The 17,742-nt window shown below is 44.7% G+C and overlaps 1 protein-coding gene and 6 non-coding genes across 7 annotated transcripts in view; 1 reads left to right on the top strand and 6 right to left on the bottom strand.

Moving 5' to 3' along the window:
* Positions 1–1,403: 1,403 nt before the first annotated feature.
* The window catches only part of DNAJC5B (DnaJ heat shock protein family (Hsp40) member C5 beta), a 29,136-nt gene continuing 12,797 nt past the window's right edge, over positions 1,404–17,742 (top strand). The window contains exon 1 of the mRNA XM_059483727.1: positions 1,404–1,510. Coding sequence (XP_059339710.1) covers positions 1,404–1,510 — 107 coding nt within the window. The remainder of the gene's footprint in view (positions 1,511–17,742) is intronic.
* Positions 4,657–4,745, bottom strand: TRNAY-GUA (transfer RNA tyrosine (anticodon GUA)). Its single transcript is given in 2 exon segments — positions 4,657–4,692; positions 4,709–4,745. It is a non-coding gene; the product is annotated as a tRNA-Tyr (tRNA).
* TRNAY-GUA (transfer RNA tyrosine (anticodon GUA)) lies at positions 5,836–5,924 on the bottom strand. The gene is given in 2 exon segments: positions 5,836–5,871; positions 5,888–5,924. It is a non-coding gene; the product is annotated as a tRNA-Tyr (tRNA).
* TRNAA-AGC (transfer RNA alanine (anticodon AGC)) lies at positions 7,677–7,749 on the bottom strand. The gene has a single exon. It is a non-coding gene; the product is annotated as a tRNA-Ala (tRNA).
* TRNAY-GUA (transfer RNA tyrosine (anticodon GUA)) lies at positions 8,065–8,153 on the bottom strand. Its single transcript is given in 2 exon segments — positions 8,065–8,100; positions 8,117–8,153. It is a non-coding gene; the product is annotated as a tRNA-Tyr (tRNA).
* Positions 11,971–12,059, bottom strand: TRNAY-GUA (transfer RNA tyrosine (anticodon GUA)). The gene is given in 2 exon segments: positions 11,971–12,006; positions 12,023–12,059. It is a non-coding gene; the product is annotated as a tRNA-Tyr (tRNA).
* On the bottom strand, positions 15,669–15,757 carry TRNAY-GUA (transfer RNA tyrosine (anticodon GUA)). Its single transcript is given in 2 exon segments — positions 15,669–15,704; positions 15,721–15,757. It is a non-coding gene; the product is annotated as a tRNA-Tyr (tRNA).

A 17,742-nucleotide genomic window follows, 5' to 3' on the forward strand; every position in this document is an offset into this window, starting at 1 on the left:
GTCAGTCTGTGCTTGCACTATACTTAAGGGTACCATGTTAAATTTATCATTAATTCAATCCTAACTCTTGTATTTCAAGTAAGATAGGACCCTGATAGATATCAGTATTTCCCATGAACAATTTTTTTATAAAGTTACTTTTATAATACCTGGGTCAATTCTTGGTATCTACTCTCATCATGTAGGTCCAGATTCACTCCACTGGTTCTCAGGGCCGTGGTTGGGAGTCACAGAATCAGTCAGGTTGGAAAAGATCATCAAGTCCAATCTATGACTGAACACCACCATGTCAACTAAACCATGGCACAAAGTGCCAAATCCAGTCTTTCCTTAAACACCTCCAGGGACAGTGGCTCCAGCACCTCCCCATTCCAATATCTAATCATTCTTTCCGTGAATAAATTCTTCTTATGTCTGACTTAGACTTCCCCTAGTGTACCTTAAGGCTATGTCCTCTTGTCCTGTCGCTGGTTGCCTGGGAGAAGACACCAACCCCCACCTGGCTACAATCTCCTTTCACGGAGTTGTAGGGAGTGGTAACCTCACCCTTGAGCCTCCTTTTCTCCAGGCCAAAGGCCAAACACCCCCTCAGCTACTACACTGCCTCAGCTGCTCCTCATCAGACTTGTGCTCCAGAACCTTCACCAGCTCCATTGCTCTTTTCTGAACTTGCTTTGGCACCTCAATGTTCTCCCTGAATTGAAGGCCCTGGAACTAGACACAATACTCAAGTCATCCTGAGCACACTGTGGAGATAATGGGGAGAAAGCGCTTGGCCAGTTGTTCTTGAAGTCTGTATGTCTGTTGACAATATAAGGAGTCTAGTTTGATTCAGATTCAAATTTAATCACAATTTAAGCACCTAAGATTGGTTAGACTGAACCTGAGCCCTTGTGTTAAGAAAGCAAAAATTCTTCACTTCGTTGCATTAGGTAATACTCAGAGGTACAGTGCTCTTACCTCGCTGTAAAAAGTCAATAACCTCAACATATAGTGGAATAATTCTCCGAAGACTTAGTAAAGGAAAATGTAAACAAACACAAATAAAACAAGGTGGAAATATAATGTTTGGATATTAATGCTATAGCAAATTTATCTATTCATTTCAGTGACAGCAACATCAAGTCTTTAATATGAACAGTGCTACCCAACACAAAAGCTTCTGTTCTTTAGTTTCTGCTTGTCCATTTTCTCATTTTTTTCCTAATTGTAAAATATATTAAAAGACAGAAGATAATATAGAGGAGATTTTATTCTAGATCCATTTTCATGTATTTTTAACCTTTTGCTGCCTGAAATAATCTATTAAAATGAATGGTAAGAAATACTATCTCTGTATACTTGCAATCCCTGGTATTTTAAATGATGTTCTACATTAGCAGCTTTGGTAATGCTCTGCTGTCATGGCTGAACAAAGGCAACGTGCTTTGTCAACATCGGGTGAAGCGTTATATGAAATCCTGGCACTAGAGAAGGGAGCAACACACGATGAGATTAAGAAGTCCTACAGGTATGTAAAATGTGCTTTGCAACAGGTCTAAAAGTGCTTATTTGTCTGGCATGATTATGATGGCAAAACTTTTTGAGTTACCTGCACAGTAGACATTCATTGTCGCAATCCTTTCTTCTTTTCAAATTTGTTAGCCTGAAAAGGATTAGAGATGAAGCAATGTGAATCTACTGATTTCATCCCACAAGTAGTCTGTGAATAATCTGAAATATTTTAATCTAAATGAATGAGAGGTCAGACTGTTGGGATAAACTAACCTGGGCTATTTGAATACTGCACCCAGTTCTTGTGTTAGTATTTTTCCTAAGTCTATTGAAAAGTAAAGCTAATGCAAGTGCTGTAATGACAATTTGAGAACTAGAGTAAGAGACATGAGTTCAATCAGTTTATCTTGTCAGAAAAGAAAAAGAAGATTATTTAGAAGAAAAGAAAAAGATTATTTGATTAGAGTGTGTAATGTCCTTGAAGGGGAAAATTGCTAGGTGTGAGATAGTTGTTCACTTTATGAAGGCAGACATAACCAAAAGCAGAGCTCAGGATCTGAAAATTATTTGAGCTGAAAAAGAGGTACATGGTTTTAACTGTGAGTGTAACCAGCTACTGAAAAATACTGGCACAGGAATGCTAGTTTCTCTATTGAAAAAGAAGAGAGGACATTAAGAATAGCTTGAGGCAAACACAAGTTATCAAAATCGTGTCAAATATTTTATTGTTGAAATGTAACAAGACCTAGAAGTAAGACCAGAAGAGTTTATGGGTAATTTTGCCCTTAAATTTGCTCAGCTGCTGTTGAAAGACAAAAAAATTTTAATGTCACCCATGAAGTAGATGTTCTTGACACTGAAATATGTCAGACATGTACTTGCACTTTTAATAAATATTGTAAAATTTTTATTACAGCGTAATTTTGGCTGTTGGTTGCATCGTATTACCAGGCAAACTTAACACAGCTTACTTTTCCTATCAAATGAAAGAATATATCTGAACTACAAAAGGTTTATGAAATAGATCTACTTGCATCATTTAGCTTGAATTTTGGCAAGACTCTGTCCTCCATGTTTTTGAACAAATAGCATTTCTCCTGCTTTCTGCTCCTAAAGGCACATATTCAATGAAGGCAAAAGTAGTGAATGTCCAAACTCTTCATACAATGGAAGGAGAACTGTTGACATCCCACGGTTCTGTTGTCTTGCATAATTATATCACTGGGAAAAAAGGATACTATGATATCAAATTCACTTATGATTTGCACCTTCTGTGTTCCTGTAGTACAGCCTGTCTATAGAAATCATCTTCAGTCTCAAACCTCATGTTTTTCAGTTGCTTTTACATTTAATTTTCTGGAAATCCCCAAAGGAGAAAGTTGCCATGGAAGAATGTAGAATGCAATAAACTCTATTTAATGCAGAGCATGAATATGGACGATTTAGACAGTGATCTATGGCAAAACTGACAGTGGTGCTTTCTCCATCTTTATTAGTAATTAGAGAAAAAAAAAAAAGGCAGCTTCTGACTAAAGTGGAAATGTCAGGGGGATTCAATTTTAATAGAGTAGCTGTAAATATTTGCAAGATAAAATGATGAGTCAGTCTCATAGATTTGCTTTAATTATAATTTAATTTATGTTAATCCAAAAATCTGCTGCTGAAATGGTATTCTTTAGTACAAGGTAGAAAACCAGCCATACCTGATTCTGAGTTTCCTGCCATTATTAATTAAGTCACTGTTAATTATACGCCACAGCCCAGGGCAAAATTTGCTTTTTAATAAACATGACAGACATGACTCTGTGATTTTATTTGGAGTTTGGCACAATCTAATTTATCAGGGAGTAAAGCTAATGGGCTTTTAATCAGCAGAATTTCAAAGGAGATCTATCTTCAATATAATACAAAAATAATTTTAGAATCTTTTTTTTGGCATAATAAATGAAACTGTACTTTGTCTTATGCTTCCTGTCTGACAGTGAAGTAATATGCAGAGAGATAGATACTGGATTTCTTTTCTTCAGAAGTTTCAAAAGATCCTGTTTGATAGACTACTTACAAGAAAATCATAGACTCATAGAGTGGTTTGTGTTGGAAGGGACCTTAAAGATCATCTAGTTCCAATCCTCTGCCCAGGGTTGCTCAGACTAGACCAAGTTGCTCAAAGCCTCATCCAGTCTGGCCTTGAGCACTTCCAGGGATAGGTCATCCACAGCTTCTCTGAGCAGCCAATTCCAGTGCATCACCAACCTCACAGTGAAGAACTTCTTTGTAATGTCTAATCTAAACTTTGCTTCTTTCAATTTCTAGCCATTACCCCTTGTCCTATCACTACACCCCCATGTCAAAAGCCCTGCTCCAGCTTTCTTGTAGACCCTGCCTAAGTACTGAGAAGCTCCAATTATGTCACACTAAAGATTTATCTTTCCCAGTCTGAATAGTCCAAATTCTTCTGGCCTTCCTGCCCAGGAAAGGAGCACCATCCTTCTAATCTAATCATGGTGTGCCTCCTCTAGACTTGCTCCAAAAGGTCAACACCTCTGTGATGCTATATTGGTGATTAAGAAATTTATTAGAATATGTGTATAGCACTCTTAATGCTATTTAATTACTATGAAGCAAGGAGGGATAATGGCTTAATCATGCCTATGCCAATGGCCTGTTCTACTCCTGATACAGCCTCTGGGTGCACCCAAGGCTCCCCACAGCCACAAGGACCACAGTACCTATGGTCCATGAAAGGGAATGAAAAGCACTGGAGAATGCAGGCATCGATCCCGCTACCTCTCACATGCTAAGCGAGCGCTCTACCACTTGAGCTAATTCCCCTCCCTGCAGACTCTGACCCAGCTCCTCTCCCCTCCCAGGCACCCAGCCCTGACCCAGGGTGCCCTGCACCCAAAGATGGAGCCTCCCATTCATCACTCTCATACCACCAACTCACCCAATCACATTCCAACTGGAGAAGACTTTGGCCAACTTCAGAGCTCAGAATCACCATCCCCTGCCCAAGGGCTCACTCAAAACTGCTGGGGCAGTAGTATTCCCAAACTCAGACAAGAGCTCACAAATTGGCACTCATTCTGAAGAGGCCCCTGGGCAGGACCAAAAGGCAGTGCCAGTGCCAGTGTGGGATGTGTGTGAGAGGCAAAAGGTGACTCCTTCGAGCCGGAGTTGAACCAGCGACCTAAGGATGGCCATGCCAGGGAGCCTACAGTCCTCCGCTCTACCAGCTGAGCTATCGAAGGAAGCATGGGATTGTTCCCAGAGCCTCACCCAGCACTTTCTCAAGCTGCAGTGCACCATCATTCCTCTATTACCACATCTTCCTTCAAACAGCCTCAGCTCCTGCATCACACGTCCTTGCTCAACACCTTAGTCCATCACTCAAGCAAACCACAAACATAAATGCTCCATAAGCTCTTTGGACATCATATTCTACACATGGACTCTGTTCACAGCCACACAGACCTTATCTATATCCTGCTGCATTTTCCCTTGATTCATTTTCACTGTGCTGTGTTTTGCTCTCTGCTCAAGCATAAGACAAAACAAAATTAAAGCCATTGCTCTGTTCTGTAGCCTATGCCCAAGCACTGCAACAAGTCCTCCAAACTTCTCTTTCTTCAAACTGAACATGCCCACTCTCCTCAGCTGATCCTGAAAGACAAATCTATCAGTTACTTAAGATTCTTAGCAGGCCTCCACTGAGGTTGTTCCATTCCATTGATGTCCTTTTCTGTATTTCACTTGATCCTTGAGAATGTCAAGCAAAGAGAGAGCATAATTTCTTCTGTTAAACTGCCCATAGTAATCCTGATACAACCCTAGAGGCCTGCCTTATCTGTAAATTCAGGGCATGCCACAAATCTCCACAGGGGACAGATGGATCCCTGGCAAAGGGCCCTGTGTCCCCACCAGGGGAATGAAAAGCATTGGAGAATGCAGGCATCGATCCTGCTACCTCTCACATGCTAAGCAAGCGCTCTACCACTTGAGCTAATTCCCCTCCCTGCAGCCTCTCACCCAGCTCCTCTTCCCTCCCAGGCACCCAGCCCTGACCCAGGGTACCCTGTACCCAAAGCCTAGGCCTCCCATTCATATCACTCTCACACCACTAACTCATCCACTCATGGTCCTGCAGGAGGTGACTGCAGACAGCCCCATAGTCAGAATCACCATCCCCATGCCTAATGGTTCACCCAAAAATGCCTTGGCTGGTTATCACAGCTTAGGCAGGAACTCATGGCGGGGCACTCATTCTGGGGAGTGCCCTGGGCAGGATCAGAAAAAGGCTGTGGTGCCAGTGTGGGATGTGTGTGAGAGGCAAAAGACAACTCCTTCAAGCCGGAGTTGAACCAGCGACCTAAGGATGGCTGTGCCAGGGAGCCTACAGTCCTCTGCTCTACCAGCTGAGCTATCAAAGGAAGCATGGCCACATTCTCAAGGGAACCTCACCCTGTACACACTCAGCATTTTTGCTAAGCCATGGTGCACCATCATTCCTCTATTACCACATCTTCCTTCAAACAGCCTCAGCTGCTGCATCACACCTCCTTGCTCAACACTTTAGCCCATCACTCATGCAAACCACAGAAATGTCCTTAAGTTCCTTGGAAGTCATCTTCTACACATGGACTCTTCTCATGGCCATACAGAGCTCGTCCATGTCCTGCTCCATTTTCCCTTATTCCCTTTTACTCTGCTGTCTTTTTCTCTCTGCTCAAGCATAAGAGAAAACAATTATAGCCATTTCTCAATTTTGTGGCCTACATTGAAGTACCACAAGGTCATCTGCAAGTCCTCAGAACCTCTCTTTCCTTAAACTGAACATGCCCACTCTCCTCAGCCCATCCTTAAAGAGAAATCAAGTGATTCCTTGTGATTCTTGGTGGCCCACCACTGAGGTTGTCCCATTACATTAACGTCCTTTTCCATACCGGGCTTGATCTTTGAGAACTGCCAAACTGTCTGGGTTTTAGTCAAGCTAAGGGAGTAGACACTTTAAAACTAGTGACTTCCCATTTATTTTTAGCCAATCCCCTTCCATCAATAAGTAGAGAAGAACATGAGTAGATCTAAATGAAAAATAATTTTACTAAAAATGTGAAATAGCAACAGACAAGAAAAATAACAATAACAATCACTAGTTGCAAAGTTTCTAAATCTCACAGACTCCCTGCAAACAAGGAGAAATTAAAAGTGGCAGAGAAAACCCTCTGCCCAAGATGGCACCCTCCATGAAGGATTGCATGTGGAGAGACAAAGACAGCGGCAACCCTCCCCCTCTTTCGACTGCTTGTGGACAGAGAGAACAAAAAGAGAGAAAAAAACCCCAAAACAACACAGATACCGAACATCCATGATTGCAAAAAACTCCCCCTAAACAACAAGCAGCTGAGAACATGGGCAAAACAAAAAGAAAATCTAGATTCCAAAACCAGACAAATGCCCTTCCTATCTCTCTGGTGGCAGCAGCTCTGTCAAAAAAGGCACTCCAGCAGCTGAAACTCAATCCAGCTAGAACTCACGTAGGGACTTCACCTTTTCATGAGGAGAAACAGCAGGCATTTGGCAGGGGCGACTCAGACTCCGTGCTTTCCCACTTCCACTGGACACTGCTGGCAGGTTGGAACAGCCATGCCGCGTGGGGCTGTTGAGCTTTTCTTGGTGCGACGTTGTGACTGTAGACAGGTGAAATTTGCTTTGAAGCAGTCTAGGACCACAAAATGTGGCTCCTTGGAAGTCTGATGCAACCCTCTCAGGAAAGAAAACCAAGGGGAACTTCTACCCACTCTGCCTCAGCTCTCTCCCCGCAAGAACGAAAAGGAAAGAGCAAAAACCAAGAGGCAACAGAGAGATATACCTGAGAGATCCAGGCTTTTGGAAGACCTGGCAATGCCACAGCCCTGCAGTTCCATTTCCAGCCACAAGGCTTTGCAGAGAGAGAAACAATTCTGGGCACAGATGGATATGGAATGCGGTAACATTTTGGGTTACCTAGGACACAAGAAAGTAGGGAGAAGAGCAATTAATCCATTAAACTGCCCATAGTGCTCTTGATGTCATCCTTCTCTGCAAACCCAGGGCACACCATATATTTCTCCACAGCCTCCCCAGACGTCAGATACATCCCTGACAAAGGGCCCTGTATCCAGGCAAGGAGGAATGAAAAGCACTGGAGAATGCGGGCATCGATCCCGCTACCTCTCACATGCTAAGCGAGCGCTCTACCACTTGAGCTAATTCCCCTCCCTGCAGACTCTGACCCAGCTCCTCTCCCCTCCCAGGCACCCAGCCCTGATCCAGGGTGCCCTGCACCCAAAGCCTGGGTCTCCCATTCATATCACTCTCACATCACCAACTCACCCACTCACAGTCCTGCAGACAAGCCCCATGGTCAGAACCACCATTGCTTGCCCAAGGATTCACCAAAAAATGCCTTGCCTGGTTATCTCCCACAGCTTAGGCAAGAGATCACAACTGGGCAGCTCATTCTGGGGAGTGTCCTGGGCAGGATCAGAGAAAGGCAATGGTGTGGGATGTGTGTGAGAGGCAAAAGGTGACTCCTTCAAGCCGGAGCTGAACCAGCAACCTAAGGATGGCTGTGCCAGGGAGCCTACAGTCCTCTGCTCTACCAGCTGAGCTATCAAAGGAAGCATGGCCACATTCCTAAGGGGACCTCACCCTGTACACACTCAGCATTTTTGCTAAGCCACAGTGCACCATCATTCCTCTATTACCTCATCTTCCTTCAAACAGCCTCAGCTGCTGCATCACACCTCCTTGCTCAACACTTTAGCCCATCACTCATGCAAACCACAAACAGAAATGCTCCAAAAGCTCCTTGGACATCATCTTCTACAGATAGACTCTTCTCATGGCCACACAGATCCTGCTCCATTTTCCCTCTATTCCCTTTCACTGTGCTGTCTTCAGCCCTCTGCTCAAGTATCAGATAAAGGACAGCATTTCCTCTACTCTGTAATCTTCTACAAGCATGAAGATCATGCCTAAGTCCTTTGATTCTCTCCTTTGACAGTCTCAACATTCTCACTGTTCTTGCTCATCCATGTAGAGCAGTCCCTCCACTCAGTGAGGTTCTTGGTGTCCCTCCACTGAGATTCCTCCATTCCATTGATGTCCTTTCTTGTGTGTGGAATCACCTGCTCCCAAGCATCCTGATGGCCTTTTTCTGAGGTCACTGCACATGGTCCACATGTGTCTTCTACACAGAGGCATAAAGTTGGGCTCTGTCATGGCTTTATTTTGCAGGCCATTAAACATCACACAGCTGATCACTCATGCCCTTCCCCAAAGTGGGAGTAAAATTCACAGGGTGAGAAAAAGATGGTTTATTAGGACAGAAAAGAAATGGAAAGTGAAATAACAAGAACAACAATAATAATAACAACTCTAATATTAATAGAACTAAAGTATACAAATCACATGATGCACAACACTGTTGCTTTACACTCAATGAATGATGCCCGGTGAGTTCTTGAGCAGCAGCTCCCAGCCATCTTTTCCCCTCATGTATATACTGAGCATGACACCATATGGTAGGGAATATTTGGCCACCTGGAGTCAACTGTTCTGGCTGTCTCCTCCCAACTCCTCCCAACTCCTCCCAACTCCTTTTTTTCTTTCCCTTCTCACAAACTCTGTCTGCTGCGTTTCCCCATATGATGAAGTCATCAATGTATTGCAGGTGTTCCTGCTCTAGTGCAGTCTGGTTAAGTCCATGGAAAATGGTAGGGCTGGATTTCCAGTTCTACGGCAGGTGTACTGGATGCCCCTCCAAGTGAAAGCAAATTGTGACCTGACTCTGTTGCCAAAGGGATTGAGAAAAACATGCTAGTGATATTAATTGTGCCAGGCCATAATCTGGCTGCCTTTGATACAAACTGCCTCCAGTTTAAATTGAAGTTCTGGCCTGTCTGGCATGGCATCACTTAGCAGCAGCATGGCTTTGTTCAAGGTACTATAATCTACTGTTGGTCTCCACTCTCAATCAGATTTTCACAGTGGCCATGTGAAACTGTTACAGGGTGAGTGAGTCCTGCTGATCCCTCCAGGGCTTCCCAGCTGACCAATCAGCATTTACATGGAATCAGGGGGTCTTGGTTGGTGTGACCAAGACCACCTATATAATATAGGGATGAGATGGTTAACACCTCATTTATGAGTTCTTTCTCTTCTTCCTCCTCAGTCTGCAGCCACCTCTCTTCCTCCTCTTCTTCTCTGGCCCTGCTTTGGATCAGTCTTCTTCCTGCTGCTGACTCTTAGAAGAGGCTCCTTCATCCCTTACTAAAGGAGCTGACTTCTATTTCCAATATTTCTTCCAGTGAAGATGGTGTCAGTACAGGTGGGTCCTTTGGTCCAGATGCAGTGTCTGTCACTGGGACTGGGACAGCCAAAGTGCCTGACATTTTGTCATCAGATCCAAAGACCTTATCCCCTTGAGGATACTGAATAGTGTTGAATAGGACTTGCTAGGCATGGGCCAGGCCCCAGCATGTTGCAGCGATATCTTTCTCTCTGGAATTACCAAGCTGGCAGCATACTTCTTCCAAATATTTCACTAGTTTTTCAGGATTCTGAACTTATTTGGGGATGAAATTCCAGAATATTTGAGATGCCCATTGTTGTACATACTTGCCTGTACTATCCCACACATCCTGCTACTATATATGCTCAGGCTCAGGGCTGTTATCTGGGTGGTACCCTCAAATAGTTGTTTAATTCTAAAAAAGGCCTGAAATACAATCAGGAGACATAGTAATAAGAACATTCTCCTTTGAACATCCTGACTATATTCAGAATTCTCAAGAGCTATTGTAATTACCCTGGAGGAGAAGGGGAAGATGTGGGAAGTGTATGCCCCACAGATTGCCTCTAGGAGGAAAGATAAAGGATGTAATTAGGAATAGTTGCCAATAGATGGCCCTAGAAGTATGGAGAAGATAACAATACTTGATTACAAATAAATTAGTCTCATGACCATCAATTTTATCATATCCTAAACCAGTGTTAAAAAATTCGACAACATGATAACCTTAGCCCAGCCCCCAGAGGTGATAAACAGCACAACAAGAAACATTCAGAGCAAGTAAGATGTTATGTAACCCAACCCTGAGAATAGAAATTTATTTACTCTCAACTCTGAGAGTAAATAAATCAACATCAGGATTAGCTATTATTACTGTAATATAATGAATGCTTAAAAGAAATTTGTTTTAATGTACTCTAGTCAGATTTGTCATTATCTCAACCCTTCAAGCCCAAAGATTATGTTGGGCACCAAAAAGGGGTGTTGTGGTTTAACCCAGCAGACAGTTAAACCCTACACAACTGCTCACACACCCCATCCCCAAGAGGGTTTTTGGAGGGAACTGGGAGAAAAAAGCAAAATTTGTGGATTCAGAAAAACACAGTTCAAAAGGACAGAAAAGAAAGGGGGAAATATCAATAATAATAACAACAGAATGAGATTACACAAAATAAGTGACATACAACACAATTGCTCAACACCTGCAGAACAATGCCCAGACAGACAGTTTATAAGTACTGACCCCAGTCATCTTTCTCCCTAGTATATACCGAGCCTGATGTCATGTGGTATGGAACATTCCTTTGATCAGCTGGGGCCACCTGTCCCATCTGTGTCTCCTCCCAGTTTCTTGTGCCCCCCAGTCTCCTTGCTGATCGGATGATGCAAGAAGCAGAAAAGTCCTTGGCTTTGCATAAACTCTGCTTACCAAGGTCTCTAACAGTGGTGCGTAACCAACATTATTCACACCCTGAATCCAAAACACAGATATTAGGAAGAAAATTAGTTCTATTATAGCAAAAAAACAACATCAACCTATATATAACAGGTACACAAGACTAAATGGCATCTATCCAATGAAGAGGAAAGTCAGATAATACCTTCTCTCAATCCAGAGGCCTTGTTCCTAGAGAAGTCTAGGATGCTGTCCTCCACTTTGGCTTCCCAGGTTTCCTTACCCTTCAGAGGATAGGGGGACCCTCACCAAAAGGCCCTGTATCCAGGCAAGGAGGAATGAAAAGCACTGGAGAATGCAGGCATTGATCCCGCTACCTCTCACATGCTAAGTGAGCGCTCTACCACTTGAGCTAATTCCCCTCCCTGCAGACTCTGACCCAGCTCCTCTCCCCTCCCAGGCACCCAAAGCCTTATTCAGGGTGCCCTGCACCCAAAGCCTGGGTCTCCCATTCATATCACTCTCACATCACCAACTCACCCACTCACAGTCCTGCAGACAAGCCCCATGGTCAGAACCACCATTGCTTGCCCAAGGGTTTCACCAAAAAATGCCTTGTCTGATTATCTCCCACAGCTTAGGCAAGAGATCACAACTGGGCAGCTCATTCTGGGGAGTGCCCTGGGCAGGATCAGAGAAAGGCAATGGTGCCAGTGTGGGATGTGTGTGAGAGGCAAAAGACAACTCCTTCAAGCCGGAGTTGAACCAGCGACCTAAGGATGGCTGTGCCAGGGAGCCTACAGTCCTCCGCTCTACCAGCTGAGCTATCAAAGGAAGCATGGCCACATTCCTAAGGGGACCTCACCCTGTACACACTCAGCATTTTTGCTAAGCCACAGTGCACCATCATTCCTCTATTACCACATCTTCCTTCAAACAGCCTCAGCTGCTGCATCACACCTCCTTGCTCAACACTTTAGCCCATCACTCATGCAAACCACAAACAGAAATGCTCCAAAAACTCCTTGGACATCATTTTCTTCATGAGCAGATGGACTCTCCTTAGGGCCATACAGATCTCACCCATGTCCTGCTGCATTTTCCCTTGATTCCCTTTCACTGTGCTGCCTTTTGCCCTCTCCCCAAGCAGATGACACATATGGCCACTCTACTTTGAAACCTCCCCTAAGTCAAAAGATCTAAGTCAAAAGATCTCTGAACCTCTCTTTCTCTAGGCTAAACAAATCCACTCTCCTCATCCCATCCACACAGAGAAACTTCTCCATTCCTTGAGATTCTTGGTGGCACTCCAGAGACAGCTCTCTTTGACTGTTTTTCTGCTTAGAAGATCTCCAAACGGGGTACAATACTTTACATGACATTTGATGTTTATCAAGCAAAGAGGGAGAAACCTCTGTTAAATTGCCCATGGAGACCCAGATGTCATCTTGTTCTTTGCATTCTGGATATATTATGAGCACACACAGGTCCTGGCAAAGGGCCCTGTGTCCACACCAGAGGGAATGAAAAGTGTTGGAGAATGCAGGCATTGATCCCACTACCTCTCACATAGCAAAGCAAGCACTCTACCACTTGAGCTAATTCCCCACCCTGTAGCCTCTCACCCAGCTCCTCTCCCCTCCCAGCCACCCAGCATGGCCTGCACCCAAAGCCTGGGCTTCCTAATAATCCCACCCTCACACCACCAACCCACCCACTCACTTTCCTGCTGGAGGTGACTATGGGCAAGAACAGTGACAGAATCAACTTCCCATGGCCAGGGTTCACCCAAAAATACCTTAGCCACTTATCTTCCAAATCTCAGGCAAAAGCTCATGGCTGAGCAGCTCATTCTGGGGAACCCCCTGGGCAGGACCAAAAGGCAGCAGTGCCAGTGCAGGATGTGTGCCAGAGCCAAGAGGTCACTCCTTTGAGCCAGAGTTGAACCAGCAACCCAGGGATGGCCATGCCAGGGAGCCTACAGTCCTCCACTCTACCAGCTGAGCTATTGAAGGAAGCATGTAGATTAAATACCTCAAATATTACACCATCATCCAATCATTCCAGTCTCACACCACTCCCTTGGATTTACATGACCCTCCTCTGCAGGAAATAAGAGACTTGACTTATTTCACACTGCTTCTCAAGCTTACAACCCTGGCCAGGATAGGCACAGCCATGGTGGCTCACTTGAAGCAATAATCCAGAACGGAAGGCACTATCACCATGACAAAGCAGGGACAACTGCAAGCAAGGAAGTCACTGCAGAGGTCGGAGTGATGATCATGTCCAGTGACTGACAGGCAGGTCCAGACTGACAAGCCAGGGGTTAGGTCAATGCAGGACATTCATCTGCACATCAGGTTTGGATCCAAGGTCACTGTGCCTTGACAGTGCTATGGCTGTGGCCATTACTGAGCTAGGGACCAGGACTCCTGCTTTTTAATACAGAAAGAAAGTGAAGGCCCAGATGTGGACATAAGGAGACCTCCTGTGCTGATGGCTGGAAGTGCAAACGCCACGTGAGGCTGGTGAGGGCTATTCAGGCCTATTCTGTCACTTACTACACACACAAGATGTAATGGTCACCATGTGAGAGAACCAGCAGCTCTCCACTACACCAGCAGATATCAACAGAGTATCAGGGTCCTCTCTCTGCTCTGCCTCCATGATTATGTTCTCAAAGCAATCAGTTTGAATGAGTCCTCAGGGCATCTCTATATCTATCTTCTCCTCCAAGCAGCCCTAGATGAGGGATCCCATCATTTTGCTCAAGACTTCAGCCAGTCAGATCACACCAACCTCCAAGCATGGAGACTCCAGGGCAACATTCTTCTCCTACCATGCTGACCTGAAGAGGTGTCAGGTCCTGAGAAGGTGGTCTTGGACCATTTTTTCTGGGATAGCTGTAAAACATCAGGTCCCTAGAAGGCAGTCCTGGAGGCAAGTAACACTCGGGATACCTTTGGGCTAAATTAAAGCAAAATAATGCCAAACAATCAATTAGAAAATTTCATTTATGGCAGCAGCAGTTTAAACTTTATTGTAAGTTGAATAAGTTTAAATCTTATTATAAATCGAATGGCCTATGGCAGCAATGATCAAAATTTTCAGTACAGCCCATGGGAGCAGTAATTTAAACTTTTAAGAAGAGGAAGAGAAGAAGAAAGAAAGAGAAGAAGATAGACATAGAGGAAAAGATCTGGATCACCAGCCAGAGTTCCAGTGGTGCCTCTGGTTCGGTTCCTTCGGGTGGTGGTTGTACACCCCACCCATCTCCGTTGTGCTATTTATAGACTAACCCTCATGCACGTGCATTTTGTTATTCTCAAACTTTTCAGAAGTGGGTTGGGGGCTTCATGGTTTCAATTCCCTTCACAGATGTCAGAGAGACAAGAGCAGTTCTGTCTCATACCTGGTTTTGGAGATAGTTACCCAAGATAAGGAAGCTGATCCAAGGAAATGTTATACTGCATTGAAAGATGCTCTTTTCTAACTGCACCTTATCTCATCAGTATGGAAACAGTCCTTTCCTCTGCTACCAAGTGTTTGGGACATTAACTCTTTTTAGGTTTTCATTGTCTCATAGATGATAAAAAAATGGATCCTCTGCTGCTTCAGTTGTGGCCTGTTGTTTTTCTTTCCTTTATTAATCACCACAGTAAAAGGCCTAACTGTTGAATCAATAACCTCCTGATAGGCATTTTGATAAGTGCTTGCTTATCTCCCACACAGCCCTTTCTTCTTCAAGATCTGCACAAGGCTACATTCAACAGCCTCACCTCAAAGGGCAAGTGCACCTGCTTCCAAGTGTCCTGAAGGCTTTATTCTGAGCTGTTTGCACTTGGTCAATGTCTGTCTTATACATGGAGGCCCATGGATGGGCACAATATTCTGGATCCTTTCCATCATACTCAGAACAAAGTGAGAGAAACCATTCCTTCAATTCACAGCCCACGTTGCCATGGACATAGTCCTAGATGCTGAGCTCCTCTTTGCAGCACAGGTCCAAGCAAGAGGAATGAAAAGCATTGGAGAATGCAGGCATCGATACCGCAACCTCTCACATGCTAAGTGAGTGCTCTACCACTTGAGCTAATTCCCCTCCATGCAGCCTCTGACTGAGGTTCTGTCCCCTCCCAGGCACCCAAAACCTGACCCAGCATGCCCTGCACCCAAAGCCAGAGCCTCCCATTCATATCACTGTCACACCATCAACAACTCACCTGATCATGTTCCTACTGGGTGTGATTCCAGACAACACCTGTACTCAAAACCACAATTTCCTGACCAGGGTTTCACCAAAAATGCCTTGGCTGCTCAGTTTCTCAAGGTTGGATGAGAGCTCATGGCTGGACAGCCCTTTGAAGGGGACCCCATTGGGAAGGACAAAAAGGCAGTGCCAGTGCCAATGTGGGATGTGTGTGAGAGGCAAAAGGTGACTCCTTCGAGCCGGAGTTGAACCAGCGACCTAAGGATGGCCATGCCAGGGAGCCTACAGTCCTCCGCTCTACCAGCTGAGCTATCGAAGGAAGCATGGGATTGTTCCCAGAGCCTCGCCCAGCACTTTCCCAAGCTGCAGCGCACCATCATGCCTCTATTACCACATCTTCCTTCAAACAGCCTCAGCTGAGACATCACAAAACCTTGTTCAACCCATCAATCATACAAACCAGAAACAGAAATGCTCCATAACCTCTTTGGACATCATCCTCTACAGATTAACTTCCTCACAGCCACACAGAACTTATCTGTATCCTGGTGGATTTTCCCTTCATTCCCTTTCACTCTGCTATCTTCAGCCCTCTGCTCAAGCATACAGAAAAACAAAATAACAGCCATCTCTCTGTTCTGTAACAGAGTGTTAGAACATCATGTGTAAGTCCTCTGAACATCTCTTTCTGTTAACTGAAAGCACCTACTCGCCTCAGTCTGTCTTTAAAGAGAATTCCTTGAGTTCCTTGGTAGCCCTCCACTAAGGTTGTTCCAGACCATTGATGTCCTTTTCTGTACTTCACTTGATACTTGAGAGCTGTCAAGCAAAGAGGGAGAAGATCAATTCCTCTGCCCAACTGCCCCTGGAAGTCTTGATACAAGCCTGGATGTCATCCTGCTCTTTAAGTCCAGGGCACACCTTGAATCTTCCCACAGCCCCCAGAGAATAGATGGATCCCTGGCAAAGGGCCCTGTGTCCCCACCAGAGGGAATGAAAAGCACTGGAGAATGCAGGCATCAATCCTGCTACCTCTCACATGCTAAGCAAGCACTCTACCACTTGAGCTAATTCCCCTCCCTGCAGCCTCTAACCCAGCTCCTCTCCCCTCCCAGGCACCCAGCCCTGACCCAGGGTGCCCTGTGCCTCCCAGTCATATCACTGTCCCACCACCAACCCACCCACTCACAGTCCTGCTGGAGGTGACTGCAGACAGCATCCATGGTCAGAATCACCATCCCCTGCCCAAGGGTTCACCAGAAAATGCCTTGCCTGGTCATTTCCCCAGCCTCAGACAAGAGCTCATGGCTGGACAGCCCTTTGAAGGGAAGCCTCCTGAGCAGGATCAGAAAAAGGCAGTGGTGCCAGTGTGGGATGTATGTGAGAGGCAAAAGGTGACTCCTTTGAGGCAGACCTGAACCAGTGACCTAAGGATGGCCATGCCAGGGAGCCTACAGTCCTCTGCTCTACCAGCTGAGGTATCAAAGGAAGCATGGGTTAATCCTACTCACATCCTCTGATACTTCATAGTGTTGTCATGTCTGACCCTATAGAGCATTCTTTCCTGTCTTCAAAATATTGCTATCTTCATTCAACAGCCCCCTCATCAGACCCACCCCTGTGTCTGATCCTGGCCTGATCTTGCTTTTCAACCTAAGCCACCGCTGACAGAGGTCTTGAGTTTATTTCACTCACTTCATTTTCATAAGAGCCTTTATCCATCTTGACACACTTATCTATCTTGAGGGATAGCTGTTTCTCTGTTTGCAGTGACTTTTCTCTCCCAAACTTGCTTGCTGTTGTGGAGGGCTGCAGTGGGCAGTGATCCTAAGGCAGTGAAGGAGAACGTCATTCACCATGAGAAAAATATGAATGGACATAAACCCATGGTTTTGGTATAGGAAGTAGCCTACAAACTCCTTTGTTCATTTCACACTCTACTTTTTTTCTTCTTTTTTTGTCATAATGAATCCTTTTTATTATCTAACTGGGAATGTCACTCTTCCAGGGACTCACAGGTACCCACAGTACCATATACCTAGTATTTTGTGTTATCTCACATAGTTTTTGTCCTTGGACCTAACAGAGTCCTTTGTCTTACTTGTATGAATTGCACTGCTAATATCTAGATCTTGTTCCCATTGCTAAATCATCTTCAGTTAGTATATGTCATCTCAGTGTGCAGAGAGTTGTTTTGGCAATGTACTCTTTTTAGTGAGAACATTTGTCCCAAAATTAAAATAAGAACATAGATTATCTTTTGTTAATTGCTGAAAGTAATCCTGTTAGTAGTCTAAAACAATA

The sequence above is a fragment of the Ammospiza nelsoni genome, chromosome 1, assembly GCF_027579445.1.
Source record: "Ammospiza nelsoni isolate bAmmNel1 chromosome 1, bAmmNel1.pri, whole genome shotgun sequence".
Classification (NCBI taxonomy): domain Eukaryota; kingdom Metazoa; phylum Chordata; class Aves; order Passeriformes; family Passerellidae; genus Ammospiza; species Ammospiza nelsoni.